This window comes from Schistocerca cancellata, chromosome 11, assembly GCF_023864275.1.
Source record: "Schistocerca cancellata isolate TAMUIC-IGC-003103 chromosome 11, iqSchCanc2.1, whole genome shotgun sequence".
Taxonomy (NCBI): domain Eukaryota; kingdom Metazoa; phylum Arthropoda; class Insecta; order Orthoptera; family Acrididae; genus Schistocerca; species Schistocerca cancellata.
This window is the reverse complement of record NC_064636.1, coordinates 61331717-61356612: the sequence shown is the minus strand read 5'-3', so window position 1 is coordinate 61356612 and position 24896 is coordinate 61331717. Positions and strand designations below refer to the sequence as shown.

Sequence of the window (24896 nt, the reverse complement as noted above, 5' to 3'; positions counted from 1 at the left end):
CTTCCGATTTGAGCCCGACAGAGCATGTCTGGGATGTGATTGATAGGGAGATGGGTTGCATCACGTCAGTATCCACCAATCACTCTCCGAAACTTGCGAGCAGCTCTGCAGGGAGAATGGTCATTATTGTCTCAACATGAGATTGGTGATAACATTTACAGCATGTCCCATCGTTGTCAGGCCTGTACTGTTACCATAGGTGGTTTTAAATACTTAAACTGGCGACGTTTTCCTTACTTGAACAGCGTGCAATCATTCGTTTTCTGAATTTGCGCGGTGTGAAACCAATTGAAATTTGTCGACAGTCGAAGGAGACATGTGGTGATGGAGTTATGGATGTGTCGAAAGTGCGTTGGAGGGTGTGACAGTTTAATGACAGCAGAACATCGTGTGACAACAAACCGAAACAACCTCGGGCTCGCACAAGCCGGTCTGACGACACGATCAAGAAAGTGGAGAGAATTGTTTTGGGGGATCGCCGAACGACTGTTGAACAGATCGCCTCCAGAGTTGGCATTTCTGTGGGTTCTGTGCACACAATCCAGCATGACGACCTGGAAATGCGAAAAGTGTCATCCAGGTGGGTGCCACAAATGCTGACGGACGACCACACGGCTGCCCGTGTGGCACGTTGCCGAGCAATGTTGACGTGCAATGACAGCACGAATGGGACTTTCTTTTCGTCGGTTGTGAGAATGGATGAGACGTGGATGCCATTTTACAATCCATAAACAAAGCGCCCGTCAGCTCAATGAAAGCTTTGGGCGCTAATGACCATAGATGTTTTGCGCCCTAAAACCACAAACAAAAAAATAAAAAAAAAAAGCTCAATGAAAGCACACAGATTCGCCGCCACCAAAAAAATTTCGGGTAACCGCCAGTGCTGAAAAAATGATGGTGTCCATGTTCTGGGACAGCGAGGGCGTAATTCTTACCCATTGCGTTTCAAAGGGCACTACGGTAACAGGTGCATCCTACTAAAATGTTTTGAAGAACAAATTCCTTCCTGCACTGCAACAAAAACGTCCGGGAAGGGCTGCGCGTGTGCTGTTTCACCGAGACAACGCACCCGCACATCGAGCTAACGTTACGTAACAGTTTCTTCGTGATAACAACTTTGAAGTGATTCCTCATGCTCCCTACTCGCCTGACCTGGTTCCTAGTGACTTTTGGCTTTTTCCAACAATGAAAGACACTCTCCGTGGCCGCACATTCACCAGCCGTGCTGCTATGGCCTCAGCGATTTTCCAGTGGTCAAAACAGACTCCTAAAGTAGCCTTCGCCGCTGCCATGGAATCATGGCGTCAGCGTTGTGAAAAATGTGTACGTCTGCAGGGCGATTACGTCGAGAAGTAACGCCAGTTTCATAGATTTCGGGTTAGTAGTTAATTAGAAAAAAAAATCGGTGACCTTAGAACTTGAATGCACCTCGTACGGCCGGGAGGGCGGTGTACTGACCACGTGCCCCTCCTTATCATCCTCCAGCGACGTCTGTGGTATGAGGATAACAAGGCGGCCGGTCGATACCGTTGGGCCTTCGTGGCCTGTTCGGGAGGAGTTCAGTTTTAGTGTATCTCAAGGGAAGGGACAGGAAGGACACCCGCGGTGGGCCAGTACGGGACCGCCATGGAATCTGACGGGCAGAGGCAGCGAGCTGAGAATGAGCAGGAGCGCGATCGTTATGGTTATCACGGGCCTGTGGCGTGAGGCGCTGCGCGGTGATACTTTGGACGCCAGATGTGTGCAGAGGTTATCGTTGCTGGCGTGGAGCAGAGGTGACTGGCTTAGGAGGAAAGGCAGCATTCGCGACCGCCACTGTGCTGCCTGCTACGGCGCGGAGCGGAACTTGGCGTCTTCGGTAAGTCTCTGCGTATTTCTTCCACCACCGAGCGGTGGCTAGTGCCCCTACTGTTGCTGCGGGTTGTTGTACGAGGTGCATTCAAGTTCTAAGGCCTCCCATTTATTTTCTGATTAACTACTCACCCGAAATCGATGAAACTGGCGTTACTTCTCGACGTAATCGCCCTGCAGACGTACACATTTTTTCACAACGCCGACGCCATGATTCCATGGCAGCGGCGGGGGCTTCTTTAGGAGTCTGTTTTGACCACTCACTGGAAAATCGCTGAGGCAATAGCAGCACGGCTGGTGAATGTGCGGCCACGGAGAGTGTCTTTCATTGTTGGAAAAAGCCAAAAGTCACTAGGAGCCAGGTCAGGTGAGTAGGGAGCACGAGGAATCACTTCAAAGTTGTTATCACGAAGAAACTGTTACGTAACGTTAGCTCGATGTGTGGGTGCGTTGTCTTGGTGAAACAGCACACGTGCAGCCTTCCCGGACGTTTTTGTTGCAGTGCAGAAAGGAATTTGTTCTTCAAAACATTTTCGTAGGATGCACCTGTTACCGTAGTGCCCTTTGAAACGCAATGGGTAAGGATTACGCCCTCGCTGTGCTAGAACATGGACACCGTCATTTTTTCAGTACTGGCGGTTACCCGAAATTTTTTTGGTGGCGGTGAATCCGTGTGCTTCCATTGAGCTGACTGGCGCTTTGTTTCTGGATTGAAAAATGGCATCCACGTCGCATCCATTGTCACAACCGACGAAAAGAAAGTCCCATTCGTGCTGTCGTTGCACGTCAACATTGCTCGGCAATGTGCCACACGGGCAGCCGTGTGGTCGTCCGTCACCATTCGTGGCACCCACCTGGATAACACTTTTCGCATTTTCAAGTCGTCATGCTGGATTGTGTGCACAGAACCCACAGAAATGCCAACTCTGGAGGCGATCTGTTCAACAGTCGTTCGGCGATCCCCCAAAACAATTCTCTCCACTTTCTCGATCGTGTCGTCAGACCGGCTTGTGCTAGCCCAAGGTTGTTTTAGTTTGTTGTCACATGATGTTCTGCCTTCATTAAACTGTCGCACCCACTAACGCACTGTCGAGACATCCATAACTCCAACACCACACGGCTCCTACAACTGTCGATGAATTTCAATTGGTTTCACACCGCGCAAATTCAGAAAACGAATGATTGCACGCTGTTCAAGTAAGGAAAACGTCGCCCTTTTAAGTATTTTAAACAGTTCTCATTCTCGCCGCTGGCGGTAAAATTCCATCTGCCGTACGGTGCTGCCATCTCTGGGACATATTGACAATGAACGCGGCCTCATTTTAAAACAATGCACATGTTTCTATCTCTTTGCAGTCCGGAGAAAAAAAATCGGAGGCCTTAGAACATGAATGCACCTCATAGTTTTCGGCAAGAGGACTGGTTGATGCAGCTCCCTACACTGCTCTGTCCTGTGCCGGCTTCCTCGTTTGCAGATAACTACTGCAATCTACACCCTTTTGAACCTGCTTACAGTGTTCATCCCTTAGTCTCTGTCTACAGTTCATACCCCCCCACCCCCCCCCCCCACCCCACCTTCTACTTCCCTCCAATACTAATACAATGCCCCAAAGTACGAGTGTTGATAAAGTATCGATATTTCGATATGTTGATATTCTTCCCGGAAATATACATGTATATCATGTAAAGTACCTGCAACAAATAAGAGCTATGTTCGTCTGTGAAAATGGACTCGACAAGCATTTTGAGGTATCACCACTCGGAATCTAACCTGCATAACACTGTGTGCGTGTAGTATGAGTGTCACTTTCACTGTCATTTAAGCCCTCAACATATCGTTACATGACAAACTTAAAAGTAACATTTGAATAAGCTATGTGACTGCATATTCGAATATGAATTTGCAACTGGTACAGAATCTCCCTTGTGGAACGGAATTTACTGGATTAGAGTACATAACATGTAGTGGTGTGTCAGTGTCTCTGATGTGGCCCTAACTGTTGCACTCACCTCTTTAGATGGCTGCCTTTTTCCGAGTGGTTTACAGAAATTCGCAGCAGCAGCAGCGGTTGAAGCTCATTGTTATTAAGAATGAACCTAATAAAAAGGAGTTTGCTTTGGTTTTGTCAACTACTAAATAACTTGTAAGAAATGATTTCATAAATTAAGTCTACTTAAAAGCTTCAGAAATCTTCATGACCAGTACTAGTTTAACAAGTATTAGTAATGGTGAAATGTCTGACAGTCACCTTGTAAGTATCAATAATGGCTGAGTGCCAGGTTAACAAATTATTTCAATTTCGAAGTTACGTTAACATTTAATAACCACAGCATATTTATGAATTAGATGCAGCACTCACTCCGTCCAAAAATGGTGCAAATGTCTCTGAGCACTATGGGACTTAACATCTATGGTCATCAGTCCTCTAGAACTTAGAACTACTTAAACCTAACTAACCTAAGGACATCATACAACACCCAGTCATCACGAGGCAGGGAAAATTCCTGACCCCGCCGGGAATCGAACCCGGGAACCCGGGCGCGGGAAGCGAGAACGCTACCGCACGACCACGAGCTGCGGACACTCACTCCGTCTTCAGGCCACGAGTGGCCTACCGGGACCATCCGACCGCCGTGTCATCCTCAGTGGAAGATGTGAATAGGAGGGGTGTGACGTCAGCACACCGCTCTCCCGGTCGTTATGTTGGTATTCTCGACCGAAGCCGCTACTATTCGGTCGAGTAGCTCCTCAATTGGCATCACGAGGCTGAGTGCATCCCGAAAAATTGCAACAGCGCATGGCAGACAGGATGGTCACCCATCCAAGTGCCGACTACGCCCGACAGCGCTTAACTTCGGTGATCTCACGGGAACCGGTGTATCCACTGCGGCAAGGCCGTTGCCGAATTAGATGTAGAGAATGATTATTATTATTTGAAGGATAAGGAGGCCTCTTTAACTGACAAGCAAAACATGGGATTGTTGCGGACTAACAATCACGAGCTTAACCCTGCAATTCCTTTTGCGCTATGCTTGCGGCTTTTACCTTGAATTACATTCTCAAGCGTAGTTAAGCCACGTAAATCTCTCCTGGCCATATAAATGAAATCAGGCCTTGAGTGTGATAAAATCTTCCATCACCGACGTGAGGGCAGCGTGACACGTCTTTTGTCTCCGAGCTCTCGACCAACACTACTGAAATTTTACTCTCGCAGACAGACCTCGTCTCACAACAATGCTTAGAATCGCGCTCCCATGTTTCGCCATCAGATTGTTACTATCGGCCGGCCGCGGTGGTGTAGCGGTTCTAGGCGCGCAGTCCGGAACCGGGCGACTGCTACGGTCGCAGGTCCGAATGCTGCCTCGGGCATGGATGTGTGTGATGTCCTTAGGTTAGTTAGGTTTAAATAGTTCTGAGTTCTAGGGGACTGATGACCTCAGATGTTAAGTCGCATAGTGCTCAGAGCCATTTGAACCATTTTTGTTACTATCGATATCTGAGTGCTTATTTATTTCCACAGAGAATCGCAGAATCTTACACAATGCAAAGAATAGCCTCAAGTTGGCTGTATTATTTTCGATACTCAGTGCAATATTTAATCAGTGTAATGGAGAGTTCTGACACACTCCTTACAATCAGCAATATTTTATTCCACGACATATCGATGTCGAAATGGAATATCGGGTACCGATATTTTTCGCAATTTTCAATAAATATTTGAAATTTTTCTTTAAAAATTGTAGTGAAATGTATGTTTACTCTCACTCTGTCTCACTAGTTTTTGAGCTTCCATCACTCCAGGCTTTCTCTCTGATTGTGTGAAGCAAGCTTACGTGGCAAAGAAGGAGGGGGGGAGTGGGGGTGGCGATTGAAAAGAGAGTAATAAGATTTCTGGGATTAAACAATATTTTTTTTATTTAATAAAATTGCAGCCAAATAGCCATATACAGTTACTTTGCTTAACATTTTACATTTACATTTCACACTTTTGCATATTCATTTATCGATTTCACTCTTTTACTGCACAGTTCTATGTGATATCGTTCACAGGCTTCGTTACACAGTTCACATACACAAGTTGCGATTGGATTGTGATGAGTTGTGTTCTTCCAGATTAGATGATGAAAGCCGTGAATAGAAAGTCTAGTTACGACATGTCGCTGTTAGAAGTTTGGTGCTGTCCATGAGCGGTTCGTCATTGCTTCCGTGCCATAAAACTGCAGCCATATTTTTTTCTCGTTTGTCCTCCATCATCTTCAGTTGCTTTCTGGAAGCCCTGGTGTGTGGCATCATATATCGAAGTCTGATGCCTTCAATTAGGAATGTCTCTCTCGCTAGCAGGTACACTAGTCTAGATCTTGTTGTCTTTGAGAGACGTAGTGCTCTTTTTAGATATGTCGATTTTACCTTTTCTAGTGTTTCTAGAATTTTTTCTGTCAGGTAGTCCCATATAACCTCCATCCCATAGGCCAGGATTGGCAAAAACAATAACACACTAGTTGCGTTAAAAAACCATTTATAAAGCAACTAATGTGCTGTTTCTTCATACCGGCATTCGTTAAACACAGCTGCTGAAAATTATGACCAAGAAAATGACAAGACTGGTCGTTGCGGTGGACAGAGACGTGTACGAGGAAATGCTGACGTAATCGGCGCCCGGCGCTGCCAACGAAAACTGCAACGTTTAACTCCACGACACAGTTTCGACTCTTCGATTGCCAGTTCGCTGGCGTTTAAGGAGATGAAAGAAACTGGGAAGTCGACCTGAATGGAACTTGTGTTTTTGAATTTCGTATTTTTTGCCACATCAGTGTGCTTCATTTCTACACTCCTCGAAATTGAAATAAGAACACCGTGAATTCATTGTCCCAGGAAGGGGAAACTTTATTGACACATTCCTGGGGTCAGATACATCGCATGATCACACTGACAGTACCACAGGCACATAGACACAGGCAACAGAGCATGCACAATGTCGGCACTAGTACAGTGTATATCCACCTTTCGCAGCAATGCAGGCTGCTATTCTCCCATGGAGACGATCGTAGAGATGCTGGATGTAGTCCTGTGGAACGGCTTGCCATGCCATTTCCAGCTGGCGTCTCAGTTGGACCAGCGTTCGTGCTGGACGTGCAGACCGCGTGAGACGACGCTGCATCCAGTCCCAAACATGCTCAATGGGGGACAGATCCGGAGATCTTGCTGGCCAGGGTAGTTGACTTACACCTTCTAGAGCACGTTGGGTGGCACGGGATATATGCGGACGTGCATTGTCCTGTTGGAACAGCAAGTTCCCTTGCCGGTCTAGGAATGGTAGAACGATGGGTTCGATGACGGTTTGGATGTACCGTGCACTATTCAGTGTCCCCTCGACGATCACCAGTGGTGTACGGCCAGTGTAGGAGATCGCTCCCCACACCATGATGCCGGGTGTTGGCCCTGTGTGCCTCGGTCGTATGCAGTCCTGATTGTGGCGCTCACCTGCACGGCGCCAAACACGCATACGACCATCATTGGCACCAAGGCAGAAGCGACTCTCATCGCTGAAGACGACACGTCTCCATTCGTCCCTCCATTCACGCCTGTCGCGACACCACTGGAGGCGGGCTGCACGATGTTGGGGCGTGAGCGGAAGACGGCCTAACGGTGTGCGGGACCGTAGCCCAGCTTCATGGAGACGGTTGCGAATGGTCCTCGCCGATACTCCAGGAGCAACAGTGTCCCTAATTTGCTGGGAAGTGGCGGTGCGGTCCCCTACGGCACTGCGTACGATCCTACGGTCTTGGCGTGCATCCGTGCGTCGCTGCGGTCCGGTCCCAGGTCGACGGGCACGTGCACCTTCCGCCGACCACTGGCGACAACATCGATGTACTGTGGAGACCTCACGCCCCACGTGTTGAGCAATTCGGCGGTACGTCCACCCGGCCTCCCGCATGCCCACTATACGCCCTCGCTCAAAGTCCGTCAACTGCACATACGGTTCACGTCCACGCTGTCGCGGCATGCTACCAGTGTTAAAGACTGCGATGGAGCTCCGTATGCCACGGCAAACTGGCTGACACTGACGGCGGCGGTGCACAAATGCTGCGCAGCTAGCGCCATTCGACGGCCAACACCGCGTTTCCTGGTGTGTCCGCTGTGCCGTGCGTGTGATCATTGCTTGTACAGCCCTCTCGCAGTGTCCGGAGCAAGTATGGTGGGTCTGACCCACCGGTGTCAATGTGTTCTTTTTTCCATTTCCAGGAGTGTATTTTTAGTGGTTTGTTGAGGAGCTACACATACCGCAACACTTATTTTGTTCAGATAGGCCTATCAGACTCGTCACTTGTTATGCTTTTAAGTCGGCGTAGCATGAATATTCGTCCACAGTTTTCATACACACTTTTCATTTTTGTTTTTTGGCTTATTGTTCTCAGTTTCCCTACGTCGAAATTTACGGTATCTTATTCTTACAGTACTACTTTTTATGTAATACGTGACGCTCAGGGCAACTCATTTCAAATTTTTATTCAAATAATCTTCCGAAGCGGCATTCCACTCGACATTTTTGTCTGTATTCATCTACAAACTTAAGCGCGCTTCCTTTGGAGTCAGCAAGCATTACTGCTCATAAATGGCCCTACACCATAACCTCAACACACTACACAAGCAAAGAAACACATATGGGCAACGGCTACCCGTCGTCTCCCAAAAAGCGCAAAGGTTCCCACCGAAGGCCGATAGCAAAGCGCTTGCATACTTGCGCTACCGGAAACTGATGCGCATGCGCAACCTTGAAGACAAAAAAGACATCCTGTGGAAGCAGGCAGGCTGCTGGATCGTTGATGTACAGAATTTTTAGTAATAAATCAATAATAATTATTATTTTTATTGCTAACCGATTTTCGGCTTACAAGGCCATCTTCAGGCATTCTACTAAGAACCGACGGTAGATTCTGTTAATATAATAAAGCAATACTTAAATGAACAACTCTAAAGCCGGCAACATTATTTACAATATGGAGGTGATATTTTAATAGACCGGCGCGTCGTTAATTTTTCCGTTGATATATCGATACATTTCTTTGATAAATCTAAGACCGATATTTTCGTTCTTTTTAAACATCGTATCCCCGATGTTTTAAAAAATATCAATTACATTCCCCAAAGTCAGGTTCTACTAGTTTTTCAATTCTTGTGTAACCGATTCGTTTTAGTAGTTCGCGAACATTACTTATTAAACAGATAGCTCGGTAATATTGACACCTGTCAGCCCCTAATTGGAATTATTATATTCTTCTTCAACAATGAGGAAACTTCTACTGTCTCACACATCTTGCACACCAGATAGAACATCTGTAGTTCTGTCGGAACATCGTCTACTCCAGGGGCCTAAATTCGATTTACCTCTTTCAGTGCTCATTCAAATTCATCTCGTAGTATCAAATCGCCCACCTCATTTTCGTCCGCCGCCTTTTCCCTTTATATAATACTGCATTTAAGTTCATTATGCATGTATAGAGCCTCTATACGTTCTTGGCGCCTTGTAGCTTTCCATTCTTTGCTCAGTACTGGTTTTCTGTGTGAGCTCTCGGTATTTATACAGCTCCTTTTCTTTTCTCTAAAGATCTCTTCAGTTTTCCTATAGCCGTATCCTTCTCTCATCTAGGGTTATAGATGCTTCCATATTCTTACGTTTGTCCTCTAACCTTCCCTGCTTGGCCATTGACATTTTCTTTCAATCTCGCCTTCATCATTTGTTGGTTTTTATATTTTCTCCTTTCATCAATTAAATTCAATATCTCCTGTCATAGTCCAGGATTTGTACTGGTCTTTTTACCGATCTGCTCCTTACTGCCTTCGCTAGTTCAGCTCTCAAAGCTACCTATTTGTCTTCTACCGTATTCCTTTCCCCTGTTTCAATCAATGCTCCATTTGACAGCCTCAACAACTTATGATTATTTCAACTTATCCAGCTCTCATCTCCTTAATTTCCTGCCTTTTTTGCTATGCCTTCCGTTTTATTCATAAACAATAAATTGTGGTCATAGTCCAGCTCTGACCTTGGAAGTATCTTACAGCTTAATATGTTGTTGCGAAATCTCTGTCTGACCATTACATAATGAATCCAAAACCTTCCGGTATCTCAAGGTCTCTTCCACGTACACAACCTCCTTTCATAATTCTTCAAAAACTGGTCAGCAGTGAGTAAATTTTGCTCTGAGCAAATTTCTACCACGCGGCTTCCTCTTTCATTCCTTTGCCTCAGTCCACATTCCTCTACTACATTCCCTTCATTTCCTTTCCTACTAATGAATTCCAGTCCCCCATCACAATTAAATTTTTCTTCTCTTATCTGAATGATTTATTTTATCTCATCATATATTTTTTGCAGTTTCTTCGTCATCTGCGGAGCTAGTTGGCATATAAACTAAACTTGTGGTGGAGTGATAAGTGTTGGCTTTACTCCGATCTTGGATGCAATAATGCGTTCACTATGCTGTTCGTAGTAACTTACCTATATATTTTATTTTCATTTTCATTATTAGACCTAATTCTGGATTGCCTCTACACTGGTATCATTGTCTATTTATAACCAAGTACTCACCTGGCGAGAAGTGCTGTTCATTCTGCCATAGAGCTTCACCAATCCCTCGCATATCTTACCTCAAACTATCCACTCCACATTTCACATTTTCTAACCCTCTGGCTCGCTTAAGTGATCTAACATTCTAGACACATAGACTGTGAGATCGGTTTTTCCTAATGACAACGTCCTCCTGAGTAGTCCCCGCCCGGAGATCGGAATGGGAAACTGTTTTTTCCTAGGAATATTTTACCCGACAAGATGCTATCGTCGTTTAACCATACTGCAGAGCTGCATGCCGTCGTGAAAAGTAACGGCTGCCGTTTCTCCACGATTTCAGCTGTTCGTAGTACCATCGCAGCACGGTCATATTCGTTGACGGTACAAAGTCAGAGGAGGCAATCACAGTGTAAGTAGGCTGTTTATGTTTCCTTATTGGCAACGTTACGCAGCGCTCTGTATGAAAATCACTGGCTGTGCTGTGTGCAGTCTGTGGCTAGTTATCATTGTTGTCTGCCATTGTAGTGTTGGGCAGCGGGATGTTAACAGCGCGTAGCGTTGGGCAGTTGGAGGTGAGCCGCCAGCAGTGGTGGATGTGAGGAGAGAAATGGCGCAGATTTGAAATTTGTAAGACTGGATGGCATTAACTGCTATATATATTATGATTATTAAGGTAAATACATTGTTTGTTCTCTATTAAAATCTTTCATTTGCTAACTATGCCTATCAGTAGTTAGTGCCTTCAGTAGTTTGAATCTTTTATTCAGCTGGCAGTAGTGGCGCTCGCTGTATTGCAGTAGTTCGAGTAACGAAGATTTTTGGTGAGGTAAGTGATTTGTGAAAGGTATAGGTTAATGTCAGTCAGGGCCATTCTTTTTTTAGGGATTTTTGAAAGTCAGATTGCGTTGCGCTAAAAAAAAAAAAATATTGTGTGTCAGTTTAAGCACAGTCTTGTATAATTGTTCTAAGGGGACGTTTCAACAGTTACTCATTATTTAAAGCGGTGGATGTAGAAATGAGGGAAAGTGAGGAAAAACCAAGTTTTTTTTCTCTTGGTGATCAAATGTTTGAGTGAAACGAAAACATAACTTCATATCAGTTACACAATGGATATTTGTGCGAATTTTCATAGCGAAACGAAGAGGAAGAAGTATACAAATGGGTTATCAAATCGACCAGCTGTTAATCTAGTGCGGCAAACAAATACTGGGTCTCCATACATTACCTTTACAACTTAAGACTTTAATTGCTTTGTAATAATCATATATATTAACAAATTGTTTTGAACGTGCGAAGCCGGCCGGAGTGGCCGAGCGGTTAAAGGCGCTACAGTCTGGAACCGCACGACCGCTACGGTCGCAGGTTCGAATCCTGCCTCGGGCATGGATGTGTGTGATGTCCTTAGGTTAGTTAGGTTTAAGTAGTTCTAAGTTCTAGGGGACTTATGACCACAGCAGTTGAGTCCCATAGTGCTCAGAGCCATTTGAACCATTTGAACGTGCGATGAGATAAACTCATGACGTTTTGTTTCGTCACTCCTACATAGGAGTCAGTGCATCGTTAATGGTACAGATAGTGTCTGGTCGTAATTCCATTTCTCTGCAGGTAGGACTGAAGACCTCCATGGTGACGTGTTAAAAAGCATTGAGAATGCGTGGCTTCAAGTCCTGTAGGTCTGTAACCAGGATTCTTGCACACCAGATCGCTTACAAAACCCCCACGGGAAGAAATCCTGCGGTGTGGGGGACAGGCGAACGACGTCTGCGTGAAGCAGGCCGCGCGCCGAGCGAGCTCCTGTGGCGTCCACATTTTATCAGATTTTCAGTTTCAGTTTTGAGTCAAAACTGCGTCACCTGGAAGCTAAAGAAAACTTTCTAAGTTATATTGTCACATGTTGAAAACCATTTGGTAATACCTAGTGTAGTTTTAAAGTATTTAAAGTCTTTAAACTCTTTAGTTATAAAGACAGTTTGTGGACACCTTGTCACTGATTTACTTGAAAATAATCACGATAATCGACAAAATCGTAATTAGTGATTCCTTCTCAGTCTGCTTAGTGTATTCATCTCTCGGTCTCCCTCTACGATTTTTACCCTCCACGCCGCCCTCAAATGCTAAATTGGTGACACCTTGATGCCTCAGAACATGTTCTACCAACCGATCCCTTCTTCTAGCCAAGTTGCGCCACAAATTCCTCCTCTCCGCAATTCTGTTCAGTACCTCCTCATTAGTTACGTGTTCTACCCATCTAATCTTCAGCATTCTTCTCTAGCACAACATTTCGAAAGCTTCTATTCTCTTCTTCTCTAAAGTATTTCTCGTCCATGTTTCACTTCCATACATGGCTACACTCCATACAAATACTTTCAAAAAAGACTTCCTGACACTTAAATCTATACTCAATGTTAACAAATTTCTCTTCTTCAGAAACCCTTTCCTTGCCATTGCCAGTCTAGATTTTATATCCTCTCTACTTCGACCATCATCAGTTATCTTGCTTCCTAAATAGCAAAACTCATCCACTACTTTAAGTGTCTCAATTCGTAATCTAATTCTCTCAGCGTCACCTGATTTAATTCGAGTACATTCCATTATAATCGTTTTGCTTTTGTTGATGTGCATCTTATATCCTCCTTTCAAGACAGTGCCCATTTCATTAAACTGCTCTTCCAGGTCCTTTGCTGTTTCTGACAGAATTACAATGTCATCGGCAAACCTCAAAGTTTTTATTTTTCTCAATGGACTTTAATTCCCGCTCCAAATTTTTCTTTTGTTTCCTGTACTGCTTGACAATATAGAGATTGAGAAACCCTCTCTCTCCCTTCTTAACCACTTCTTTCGTGCCGCTCGACTCTTATAACTGACATCTGCTTTCTGTACAAATTGTAAATAGTCTTTCGCTTCCTGTGTTTGACCCCTGCCACCTTCATAATTTGAAATATTCCATTTAACATTGTGGAAAGCTTTCTCTAAGTCTATAAATGCTAGAAACGTAGGTTTACCTCTCATTAATCTATCTTCTAAGATAAGTCGTAGGGTCATGTTCCAACATTTCTATAGAATCCAAACTGATCTTCCCCGACGTCGGCTTCCACCATTTTTTTTCATTCACCTGTAAAGAATTCGTGCAAGTATTCTGCAGCCGTGACTTATTAAACTGATAATTCGATAATTGTCACACCTGTAAAGACCTGCTTTCTTTGGGATTGGAATTATTATATTCTTCTTCAAGTCTGAGGGGATTTTCCCTGTCTCATGCATCTTGCTCACCAGATGGTAGAGTTTTGTCAGGGCTGGCTCTCCCGAGGCTGTCAGTAGTTCTAATGGAACGTTGTCTACTCCCGAGGCATTGTTTCGACTTAGGTCTATTATTATATTCTTCTTGAAGTCTGAGGGGATTTAACCCGTCTCACACATCTTGCTCACCAGATGGTAGTTTTGTCAGTTATGAACTGTTACAATGTGTTTGCCTCGCCGCCATGATTTTTATACTGACTTAGGTTTCATTGTAAAGTGTTTAGGAGATAGCAACAGCAGTATTAGAGTCAGCACTCGATAGTCCCCGTTATATTCCTAAGACCGTGGTTTCTGCCACTGCCCTTCAGGGAAGCTCCCCCTGGTCTGTTCTCGTCTACCTAAGGCTCGTTTAGCCGACAAATGCCGCTGCTGTAGGCTGGACACCAGCTCGTAATGTTACATTTTTGTTGCAGTTCCACGTGAGAAAGCAAAGCTTGTACCGATTTCACTGCAGATGATATGGGTATGACAAAAGACTATACACAGTTTGGAGAGGCCTTTCTCAAAATTAAAGTGATGGAAACGGAATCAAAATTTTTTGAAACGATTTTGGAAATAATAGAGGGAAATAGAGTAGCTGATCGGCCAGTATGGGTACTAGGTAGAACTCTTATAAAATGATGTAATCGAAGTTAAATTCGAAGATTAATTTACGGTAATTAATTTTCTGTAGATCTTGATGAAAGAAAGTTACCATTGCAACTATATTTATTCATAAAATTACAGGTTGTTCAACAGAGGTCAAATCTGACGAAGATATTTTGAGGGAACCGTTCTTTACTTGGCCCGACACATTTGTCCTTCATTATGTTCTGCAGAAGCATCACCTGGTTCACCTGTGTTTTTATGGCAGTAGTCATAGCTTCTCACAACAATGACACAGGTTTCATTACAGGTAAGCCTTTTTCTTTTTCCAGTTGACGTAAGTCTCGTTATAACAATAACAATTTTTCAATAAGTAATGAAATATACGTTCAGTTTTTTCATTGAGATTTGTATGAATTTCTTTTTCAGGATTCGATCCTGAAGTCACAGTTGATCAGTTAAGAACCAACAGTCCAGGTATGTATTTTTTCCCATTATTCCTAAAGACGTTTACTATCTTAATAAATTCTTTTGGTGCTAAATTATTATATTTTGGTAGTCTCAATACGAAATTTAATAGTGATAGTGCAATCATGTGACTATTATGAACGAACATTGTAACATCATGGCGTTTCCATGTATCATTGCATCTGGAACTGTTGATTATAGTAGTTGGAATGTTATTTATTTATCTGTCGCGCGTATGTTCCACAAATCATTAGACCGACAGTCATACCCTGACTTTGGAATGTGTCAGTAGCATTTTCCCAAAGATTTACTTGTACAATGTACATCACTTAAATACATGAACAAAGAACAGTTAAACAAGCTACTAATTATAAGAACACAGTAGCTGTGAGATTCCACAAAATTAGTAGGGTCTACTAATCAAATATGCAATGTATCACCTCTCCCAGAAGACTGATGGAGTGAGTTGCAAAAAAAAAAAAAAAAAAAAAAAAAAAAAACCCTTGTTTCTAAAACAAGTTGTTCCCCCTGTCATGATCTACCTGCCCTACATCTTTGTCTCCAAGACTTTGAAATGCCCTGTATAACCTACACAAGTACGAAGCTGATGAAGGCAATCTTTTTGTTTTTCTCATGTGTACTGTGGAGCTATCAAACAGAAACGGTAATGGTTGCACTGAGGAAAAAGGTTCTCTATTTCTTATGTATTAAGTTCAGTAGGCAGTGGATCCAAACTTATTAAACCATTGTTCATTCCTTTCATCAATGGAAGATATTTTTGATCTGCAGCTGATGCCACTATTATTTCATGCGAGTACTTGATGTCATATGCAGTTGACTTTCTTAAAAAAATCCCTATGAATTGTGAAGTAGTGACAAGTGTTCGCAACTGACTAGACAATTTGCAGCTAGAGGTTCCTGGACTTATTTTATGAATGTTCTAATTACTCTTTTCTGGATAATGAGGAGTTTTTGAGAAAGAAAAATATTCGCTTAATAGTTCTTATATAGCATATAATGGAAGGTGTGCAGGCAAATTAGGCGACATTATGACTCCATGGTGAATAACAGTAGAAAATAAAAACTGGTGAAGTTTCCTCTTAGTAACGTGTAGTATGGCACCTTTCCAGGTTATTTCGTAATCTGAATGAAGACCCTTGAATGTTGTGCTATCTAATTCTTGTATCAGTTCATTATTCTACATAGCTATAACTTCTAAATTTTTATTGCTAGAGCTGAATGCAGTTTATCTTACATGGGTATGTGGAAATGGAGTTTATGGTAAACAGGATGGCAAACAAGAAAAGGAAGTTATTTGTGTGTGTGTGTGAATGATAGATTTTTGTCATCCTGTTGGTGTCGTCTGTAAGCACCGATTTAATTCTCGTTGATCTAATGTTGCCGTGCAGGCTGTTACACTAAACTGGGAAGAAAAGGGGACACAGGACGGAACAGAGGTTGGAACACGGTGAGACAGGGTTTCAGCATGTCAGTAATAGTCACTAACCCTGTAGAGTTGATCAACACAAAGGCTCCAGACAAATCAAATAATGTACTTAATACCAAGTACATTTTGTTTGGGCGCTCTACGGTATCATTCAAAAATATAAAGTCCGAAAAATTTTTCTGAGAGCCCATTTAGCTTTGTTCATAAGTACATAGTCTTAAAGATATTTGCTTCTCCTTATACCAATTAATTATTCTAATAATTTTGAAAAGATAGGTAGAAATTAAACAAGTCAGTAATTTTAACATTTTTTATACCCAATTGGAGTCCCTCATGGTTGTGTATGGGTTGCCTATTATAGAACAGGTCATACAATGGCGCATTCTGTTGGAAAATATATGTTTATACTTTAAAGTAAATAATTGAAATATTAAGTTCAATTTGCTTAAGAAAATAGTACATAGTAACAATCAAAGCAAAATTACTTTCATGCAAGTTCAATTTTTGTGGCTTTCTCATTACCTGTGAAATAGCTAATTTAAGTAGCAACATTTGTACACTTTGGCACTGAACTTTGACACATTTAATGCAGAAACAAATCAACTCAGTCTCCTGCACGTTTAGGATGGGGCCCCGCATTGGTTTCATGATCAGGACAATTTTAAGGTTAACACACATGTTTATGTCACTGGAATTATTATTGAAAACCACTCACACAAACATACGGGTCCGTACTATGATACATATCTGAGTTCCTGAAGCAGGTGGGGCAGAGGCACAATAGTGATGGCAAGCACGTGGCGGCTATCTGGTCTCTCACTCTTGCTGTTGAATGCTCTTTATAAATTCTTCTTGGCGACGAATTATCCTTGTTCTAGAGCCATTCCATAATAACAAGAACACCATAAGACAGCCAAAACCACATCCGAGGCAACTTCAATAAAAAATTAGGCACCCTCAATGTAAACGGTGCAACGGTTAGCCACCGACTGCAGAACGTGCTCACCCAGTATCCGCCCAGATAGACCACCAAAACCACCTTTCAGCACGCGCCAGGCCACTTCCGTAGCAGAGGGGCTTCCCTTCACCTTCTATACAATACAAATTTCGTAAGCATGAACCAGCATTCAAAGTTCAATTTCTCTTTCTGAACTTACATATTTTATAAATAATACACATATTACAAACTTCAACTTTCTCTCTGGCGATACAATGACTTTCATTAGTAAAGAGCCGGCCGGGGTGAACGAGCGGTTCTAGGCGCTACACTCTGGAACCGCGCGACCGCTACGGTGGCAGGTTCGAATCCTGCCTCGGGCATTGATGTGTGTGATGTCCTTAGGTTAGTTAGGTTTAAGTAGTTCTAAGTTCTAGGGGACTGATGACCTCAGAAGTTAAGTCCCATAGTGCTCAGAGGCATTTGAACCATTAGTAAAGACCAAACACTTCATAGTCACATACACATAATTGTACAGTATAAATTACTTACAATCGATATTGGTGTTACAACCTGTGGAAGCATTTTGACAGAGCAGGAATATGTGTTTGCGAATCATGCACAATGGACGACATTTCTCATCAGTTACTTGGTACAGATATACCTGAGACTCATATAAGCACAAAGGTGCTGCGTAAAGGCAAAGGGCTGCTCAGCGACGCTGTGTTTCAGAGTTGTCTACAACAACAGAACGAGCTCAGGAGGTTGAGGGGAGCACAGCTGCGGACCTGGCCACCCTGCTCGACGCCGGTGATGGAGCCGTGGTGACGCTGGTGGCGGGTGACACGAGGCTGGTGGCGCACCGGGCCGTGCTGGCTGCCAGAAGTCCCGTGTTCCAGGAAATGTTCCAGCACGACACGCTGGAGGCCAGCGGCGGCCGGGTCGTCATCCCAGACGTGGAGGGCCCAGTGCTGCGCCACCTGCTGTCCTACATGTACACCCTGCAGGCCCCCCAGCTGCCCAGCGTGGCCCCCCAGGTGCTGGCGGCAGCTGACAGCTACGGCTTGCCCCACCTGAAGGCCGCGTTCGAGCAGCAGGTGGCCGCACAGCTGTCGGTGGAGAACGCGGTTGCCACGGCTCTGCTCGCGCTGAGGCACTCCTGCCCCGTCCTGAAGCAGGCCGCCGTCACCTTCATTAAGGCCCACACTCTCCAGGTGGTGATGACGCAGGGCTGGGCAGACGCTACAGTCAGCCACCCACACTATGTTGTAGAGTTAACTCGACTGATTGCAGAGCCACCTGCACAAACCAGGTATGCACATGTAAAGTGTTCACCTGTTCTCCCAGATCTGTGTATGTTTCTGCCTCTGAACCAGTAATCATCGTTACATCTTAATGTCCTGGCCACTAAATTACCTTTGTGGTGCCTGTGCTGAGAAACGTACCTTACTGGCAACTAAAAAAGCTGTATCACATATCTCTCAGTGCTTTGTGCACCTTCTCATATCAGGTTCATTAAAACCTCAAAACCGTGTTTACTAGCTGAGAAAGCAGCCAAAAATAAGTCGTGGTATGCCAACGTTTTTCACAATTTTACAAATTCACTCAAGCAGTGTTCCCTTATTTGTAATGATTAACTGTATTAAAGTGCTTGTGGACAAAAAATTGTTATTTAGCTTTTTGCACCAATTTCCTGAACAAAGGGCTCATTGACTGTAAGCAACATGAGACACTTTTGCTTTGGACTGAAATATGTGGTGCTGAAGGCAGTCAGATGCAGTGATGTTTGTAGGATGCACCCAGGGCTGTTGAGAGATTGGTCCTTGTTCTGTCCAATGTGCTAGAACTTCTAAAGCCGTTCACATACAGTAGAATTTCAAGTAGGTTGTGTCTCAGCTGATGTCTATGGGGAGACACCTATAAATGCCGTCATGCTGCATAAATACAAGGTGAAGATTACGAGCAAATATGTCGCTCAGGAAGACGGTAACATGCAGCAGTGCAGTTCCAGGACAACAAGGTATATACAATTTTCCGTTTTTCTATGTTCCCATGCGGTAAATATTGGTATGTACCAACTTTGTAACTGTAGTAAGCTTTGTGTCTTACATATATTTGTTTCACTCTGTCCACATGCTAAGCTGGGTGGTAATGTACTCGCCTCCTGTGCAAGTGGGCACGGGTGCGATTCCAGGCCCGGTTGGAGATTTTTCCGCTCGTGGACTGGGTGCTGTGTTGTCATTATCATCATTTCATCCTCATCACCGACATGGAAGTCGCCCAGTGTGGCGTCGACTGAAATAAGAGCCGGCCTAACTTCCCCATATGGGGGTCTGCTCGCCAACAATACCATATTCACTCTCTTGGTACATGTATGCAACACCACTGCAGTTCCCATAACTAAATTCTTTCAGTCTGCTGGCCACTGTGGCCGAGCGGTTCTAGGCGCTTCAGTCTGGAACTGCGCTGCTGCTACGGTTGCAGGTTCATGGATGTGTGTGATGTCCTTTGGTTAGTTAGGTTTAAGTAGTTCTCGGTCTAGGGGACTGATGACTTCAGATGTTAAGTCTTATAGTGCTCAGAGCCATTTGAACTACACTCCTGGAAATGGAAAAAAGAACACATTGACACCGGTGTGTCAGACCCACCATACTTGCTCCGGACACTGCGAGAGGGCTGTACAAGCAATGATCACACGCACGGCACAGCGGACACACCAGGAACCGCGGTGTTGGCCGTCGAATGGCGCTAGCTGCGCAGCATTTGTGCACCGCCGCCGTCAGTGTCAGCCAGTTTGCCGTGGCATACGGAGCTCTATCGCAGTCTTTAACACTGGTAGCATGCCACGACAGCGTGGACGTGAACCGTATGTGCAGTTGACGGACTTTGAGCGAGGGCGTATAGTGGGCATGCGGGAGGCCGGGTGGACGTACCGCGGAATTGCTCAACACGTGGGGCGTGAGGTCTCCACAGTACATCGATGTTGTCGCCAGTGGTCGGCGGAAGGTGCACGTGCCCGTCGACCTGGGACCGGACCGCAGCGACGCACGGATGCACGCCAAGACCGTAGGATCCTACGCAGTGCCGTAGGGGACCGCACCGCCACTTCCCAGAAAATTAGGGACACTGTTGCTCCTGGGGTATCGGCGAGGACCATTCGCAACCGTCTCCATGAAGCTGGGCTACGGTCCCGCACACCGTTAGGCCGTCTTCCGCTCACGCTCCAACATCGTGCAGCCCGCCTCCAGTGGTGTCGCGACAGGCGTGAATGGAGGGACGAATGGAGACGTGTCGTCTTCAGCGATGAGAGTCGCTTCTGCCTTGGTGCCAATGATGGTCGTATGCGTGTTTGGCGCCGTGCAGGTGAGCGCCACAATCAGGACTGCATACGACCGAGGCACACAGGGCCAACACCCGGCATCATGGTGTGGGGAGCGATCTCCTACACTGGCCGTACACCACTGGTGATCGTCGAGGGGACACTGAATAGTGCACGGTACATCCAAACCGTCATCGAACCCATCGTTCTACCATTCCTAGACCGGCAAGGGAACTTGCTGTTCCAACAGGACAATGCACGTCCGCATGTATCCCGTGCCACCCAACGTGCTCTAGAAGGTGTAAGTCAACTACCCTGGCCAGCAAGATCTCCGGATCTGTCCCCCATTGAGCATGTTTGGGACTGGATGAAGCGTCGTCTCACGCGGTCTGCACGTCCAGCACGAACGCTGGTCCAACTGAGGCGCCAGGTGGAAATGGCATGGCAAGCCTTTCCACAGGACTACATCCAGCATCTCTACGATCGTCTCCATGGGAGAATAGCAGCCTGCATTGCTGCGAAAGGTGGATATACACTGTACTAGTGCCGACATTGTGCATGCTCTGTTGCCTGTGTCTATGTGCCTGTGGTTTTGTCAGTGTGATCATGTGATGTATCTGACCCCAGGAATGTGTCAATAAAGTTTCCCCTTCCTGGGACAATGAATTCACGGTGTTCTTATTTCAATTTCCAGGAGTGTATTTGAATCTTTCAGTCTCTTGGATACCACAGGAATAAGGTATAACTTGTAAGAAATATATCTGTAGACATTCCATAACTGGTGGTGTAAGTAAATGCTAGTCCCCTGGCCCCCACATGTATACACCTGCCCATGCAGTGCCTCTCTGCGCAGTACCGCAGCCACTACAGAGAGCGGGTCAGCACCCATCACTCGCCCCCACGGCGACGATGGCCAGGCTGCTGTCACAGCCCCACCACACGTGTCAACCTGTCACACCCCTCCACCTGACGATGCCACTGTACGTCGGATGCGGTGAGTTGCGTCACTACATGTGCAGTACTTCTACAGTTGTAGTACTAACTATTGCGGCAATAACCAAGTTTCACACTAAAATAACTGAATTTTTTGATGAAGTAGGGGTTACAGCTGGACTCGAAGTTTTTGAGTTATTATATGATGAAATACTAAATGTCTTTTTCCAAAGTTGTTTCACAGAGGAAGATTGCACTGTAGTTCCTTCTCTAGATTGTCGCACAGATGACAAAATGGTAGATATCGAAATAGACGACAGAGGGATAGAGAAACAATTAAAATCGCTCAAAAGAGGAAAGGCCTCTGGACCTGATGGGATACCAGTTCAATTTTACACAGAGTACGCGAAGGAACTTGCCCCCCTTCTTGCAGCGGTGTACCGTAGGTCTCTAGAAGAGCGTAGCGTTCCAAAGGATTGGAAAAGGGCACAGGTCATCCCCGTTTTCAAGAAGGGACGTCGAACAGATGTGCAGAACTATAGACCTATATCTCTAACGTCGATCAGTTGCAGAATTTTGGAACACGTATTGTGTTCGAGTATAATGAGTTTTCTGGAGACTAGAAATCTACTCTGTAGGAATCAGCATGGGTTTCGAAAAAGACGGTCATGTGAAACCCAGCTCGCGCTATTCGTCCACGAGACTGAGAGGGCCATAGACACGGGTTCACAGGTAGATGCCGTGTTTCTTGACTTCCGCAAGGCGTTCGATACAGTTCCCCACAGTCGTTTATTGAACAAAGTAAGAGCATATGGACTATCAGACCAATTGTGTGATTGGATTGAGGAGTTCCTAGGTAACAGGACGCAGCATGTTATTCTCAATGGAGAGAAGTCTTCCGAAGTAAGAGTAATTTCAGGTGTGCCGCAGGGGACTGTCATAGGACCGTTGCTATTCACAATATACATAAATGACCTGGTGGATGACATCGGAAGTTCACTGAGGCTTTTTGCAGATGATGCTGTGGTGTATCGAGAGGTTGTAACAATGGAAAATTGTACTGAAATGCAGGAGGATCTGCAGCGAATTGACGCATGGTGCAGGGAATGGCAATTGAATCTCAATGTAGACAAGTGTAATGTGCTGCGAATACACAGAAAGATAGATCCTTTATCATTTAGCTACAAAATAGCAGGTCAGCAACTGGAAGCAGTTAATACCATAAATTATCTGGGAGTACGCATTAGGAGTGATTTAAAAAGGGAATGATCATATAATGTTGATTGTCGGTAAAGCAGATGCCAGACTGAGATTCATTGGAAGAATCCTAAGGAAATGCAATCCGAAAACAAAAGAAGTAGGTTACAGTACGCTTGTTCGCCCACTGCTTGAATACTGCTCAGCAGTGTGGGATCCGTACCAGATAGGGTTGATAGAAGAGATAGAGAAGATCCAACGGAGAGCAGCGCGCTTCGTTACAGGATCATTTAGTAATCGCGAAAGCGTTACGGAGATGATAGATAAACTCCAGTGGAAGACTCTGCAGGAGAGACGCTCAGTAGCTCGGTACGGGCTTTTATTGAAGTTTCGAGAACATACCTTCACCGAAGAGTCAAGCAGTATATTGCTCCCTCCTACGTATATCTCGCGAAGAGACCATGAGGATAAAATCAGAGAGATTAGAGTCCACACAGAGGCATACCGACAATCCTTCTTTCCACGAACAATACGAGACTGGAATAGAAGGGAGAACCGATAGAGGTACTGAAGGTACCCTCCGCCACACACCGTCAGGTGGCTTGCGGAGTATGGATGTAGATGTAGATGTAGATGAAATTTGAAGTTTGACTGGATGTGTGTAAGACAGATGTACATCGTTCTCAGGATTTATAGTGTTTATGTTCAGTTAAGAACCACTCTAATGCAATTGCATGGAAAATGTGCCATACAAACCACATCCTGTCTGTTAGTGCGTTTGATGCAGCTTCTGCATTCAGTGATTATGGATCTTACATATTAGTCCTAAAGGAAATGTACGTGTGTGTGGAAGCAGGGTTTTAGCGCATGCCATTCCACAAAACCTAGATTTTGTGCTTATGAATAACTGTAGATATAAATGTAAACAGGTTCCCTGAAAGAAATGATGAAGGAATAGTAATCAGACATGAAAGTAGGAGGGAAAAATGAATATTCAGTAGACTTGTTTTGAGTTTGTGTTTGAATAGAATTAGTATTTTCTTTAAATGACTTCTTTAGGCACCTATGTATCTAGTGATCTAAATATGGACATGAACAGTCACAACCGCAATAGGCTTTTCTTAATCTATTATGTTACTGGTTTCAGTCTGTTATACCATCTACAGAACCACACCACGATGGTAGGTGGTGACTGAAGAGAGCAGGTACTACGCGTCCACGAACGCTAACTGCGTAACACGTGCTCCATTCACAGCCAGCATCTACCATCATGGTGTGGTTCCGGAAGTGGTGTAAAACATACCCAAACCAGTAACTTTATACATTAAGGAAAAGCTTATTGTGGTTGTGACTGTTCATGTTGATATTTCAATAATATATAAACCGCTGTACTTTAGAGAGACATGTTCTCAAAAATTACTGAATGTCTAATGATTATTCAAAATTTGTGTCATACTGATACTTGAATTGGGATTTCCTGCTTACTTTAAGCATACTTTCAGACCTGACTCAAAATTTCATTGTCACTCCCGTTACCATTTTGGATTTCCAAACACTGGTATCAGAGTGTCTCCCATGGGATATGTGAGAATAGCAACACTGGGAGAACAGAGTTGATGAAGGACTGTCATGTCGCTTATCTTACTACAAAAGATGCGTATGAGAACCTCTGGTGGTAGTGTTTGCGAGTCACGGATGAAAACAACAGCTGCAACGGAAGTCGGAGTCTGGTCGGCAGGTGTCCTCAGGTGACCTACTTGCGACGAGTAGACAATCTTTCAGTTCTGTTGTGGGCGTGGGCGTGTGGAGATGTGTGTGACACTGTTACTGCCAGTTGTAAACAACCCTCTGCAGGTGAAACAGTTTTGCAGGTAATACGAGTACAATTCTGATTCATCTTGGAGCAGTTTTTGCGTAATTCCGTCCTAATGTTCACTTTTATTCAACGATCGTTGGTAGTGGATATAGACAGTTGACTTTATAGAAGTAACACGACTTCATTGCCAATACAATTAATTCAGAAGGCAAAAACACTAGAGTTTGCCTCTGAATAATTCTTAAACAGGCCTAACAACAGTGAGACTATTCAACATCCATTTTGAAATTAACGAAACAGAATGCAACAAGCTAGTCGTCTCTTAACTACCCAACGGGAAACATGAGAACCAAGCAAGTATTTTAATGTGATAACACTTAAGAAACGTATAAATAGACTTAAGGAAACACATTCCTTCCCATAGAGTGACTGAAGAACTTTATAGTTTGATTACCTATGATGGTCATGATGAGACACAT

The 24896-nt window shown here is 44.5% G+C and overlaps 1 protein-coding gene across 3 annotated transcripts in view; it reads left to right on the top strand.

The window, feature by feature from the left end:
- Positions 1–1808: 1808 nt before the first annotated feature.
- Positions 1809–24896, top strand: part of LOC126108516 (ankyrin-1-like) — a 43196-nt gene continuing 20108 nt past the window's right edge. For 2 of the 3 annotated variants that reach the window (XM_049913785.1, XM_049913786.1), the window contains exons 1-5: positions 1809–1858; positions 14442–14610; positions 14730–14777; positions 17885–18464; positions 21325–21465. In XM_049913785.1, the coding sequence (XP_049769742.1) occupies positions 14523–14610; positions 14730–14777; positions 17885–18464; positions 21325–21465 (857 nt within the window). In that variant the 5' untranslated portion in view covers positions 1809–1858; positions 14442–14522. The remainder of the gene's footprint in view (positions 1859–14441; positions 14611–14729; positions 14778–17884; positions 18465–21324; positions 21466–24896) is intronic. The other variant, XM_049913787.1, reaches the window with a different exon arrangement.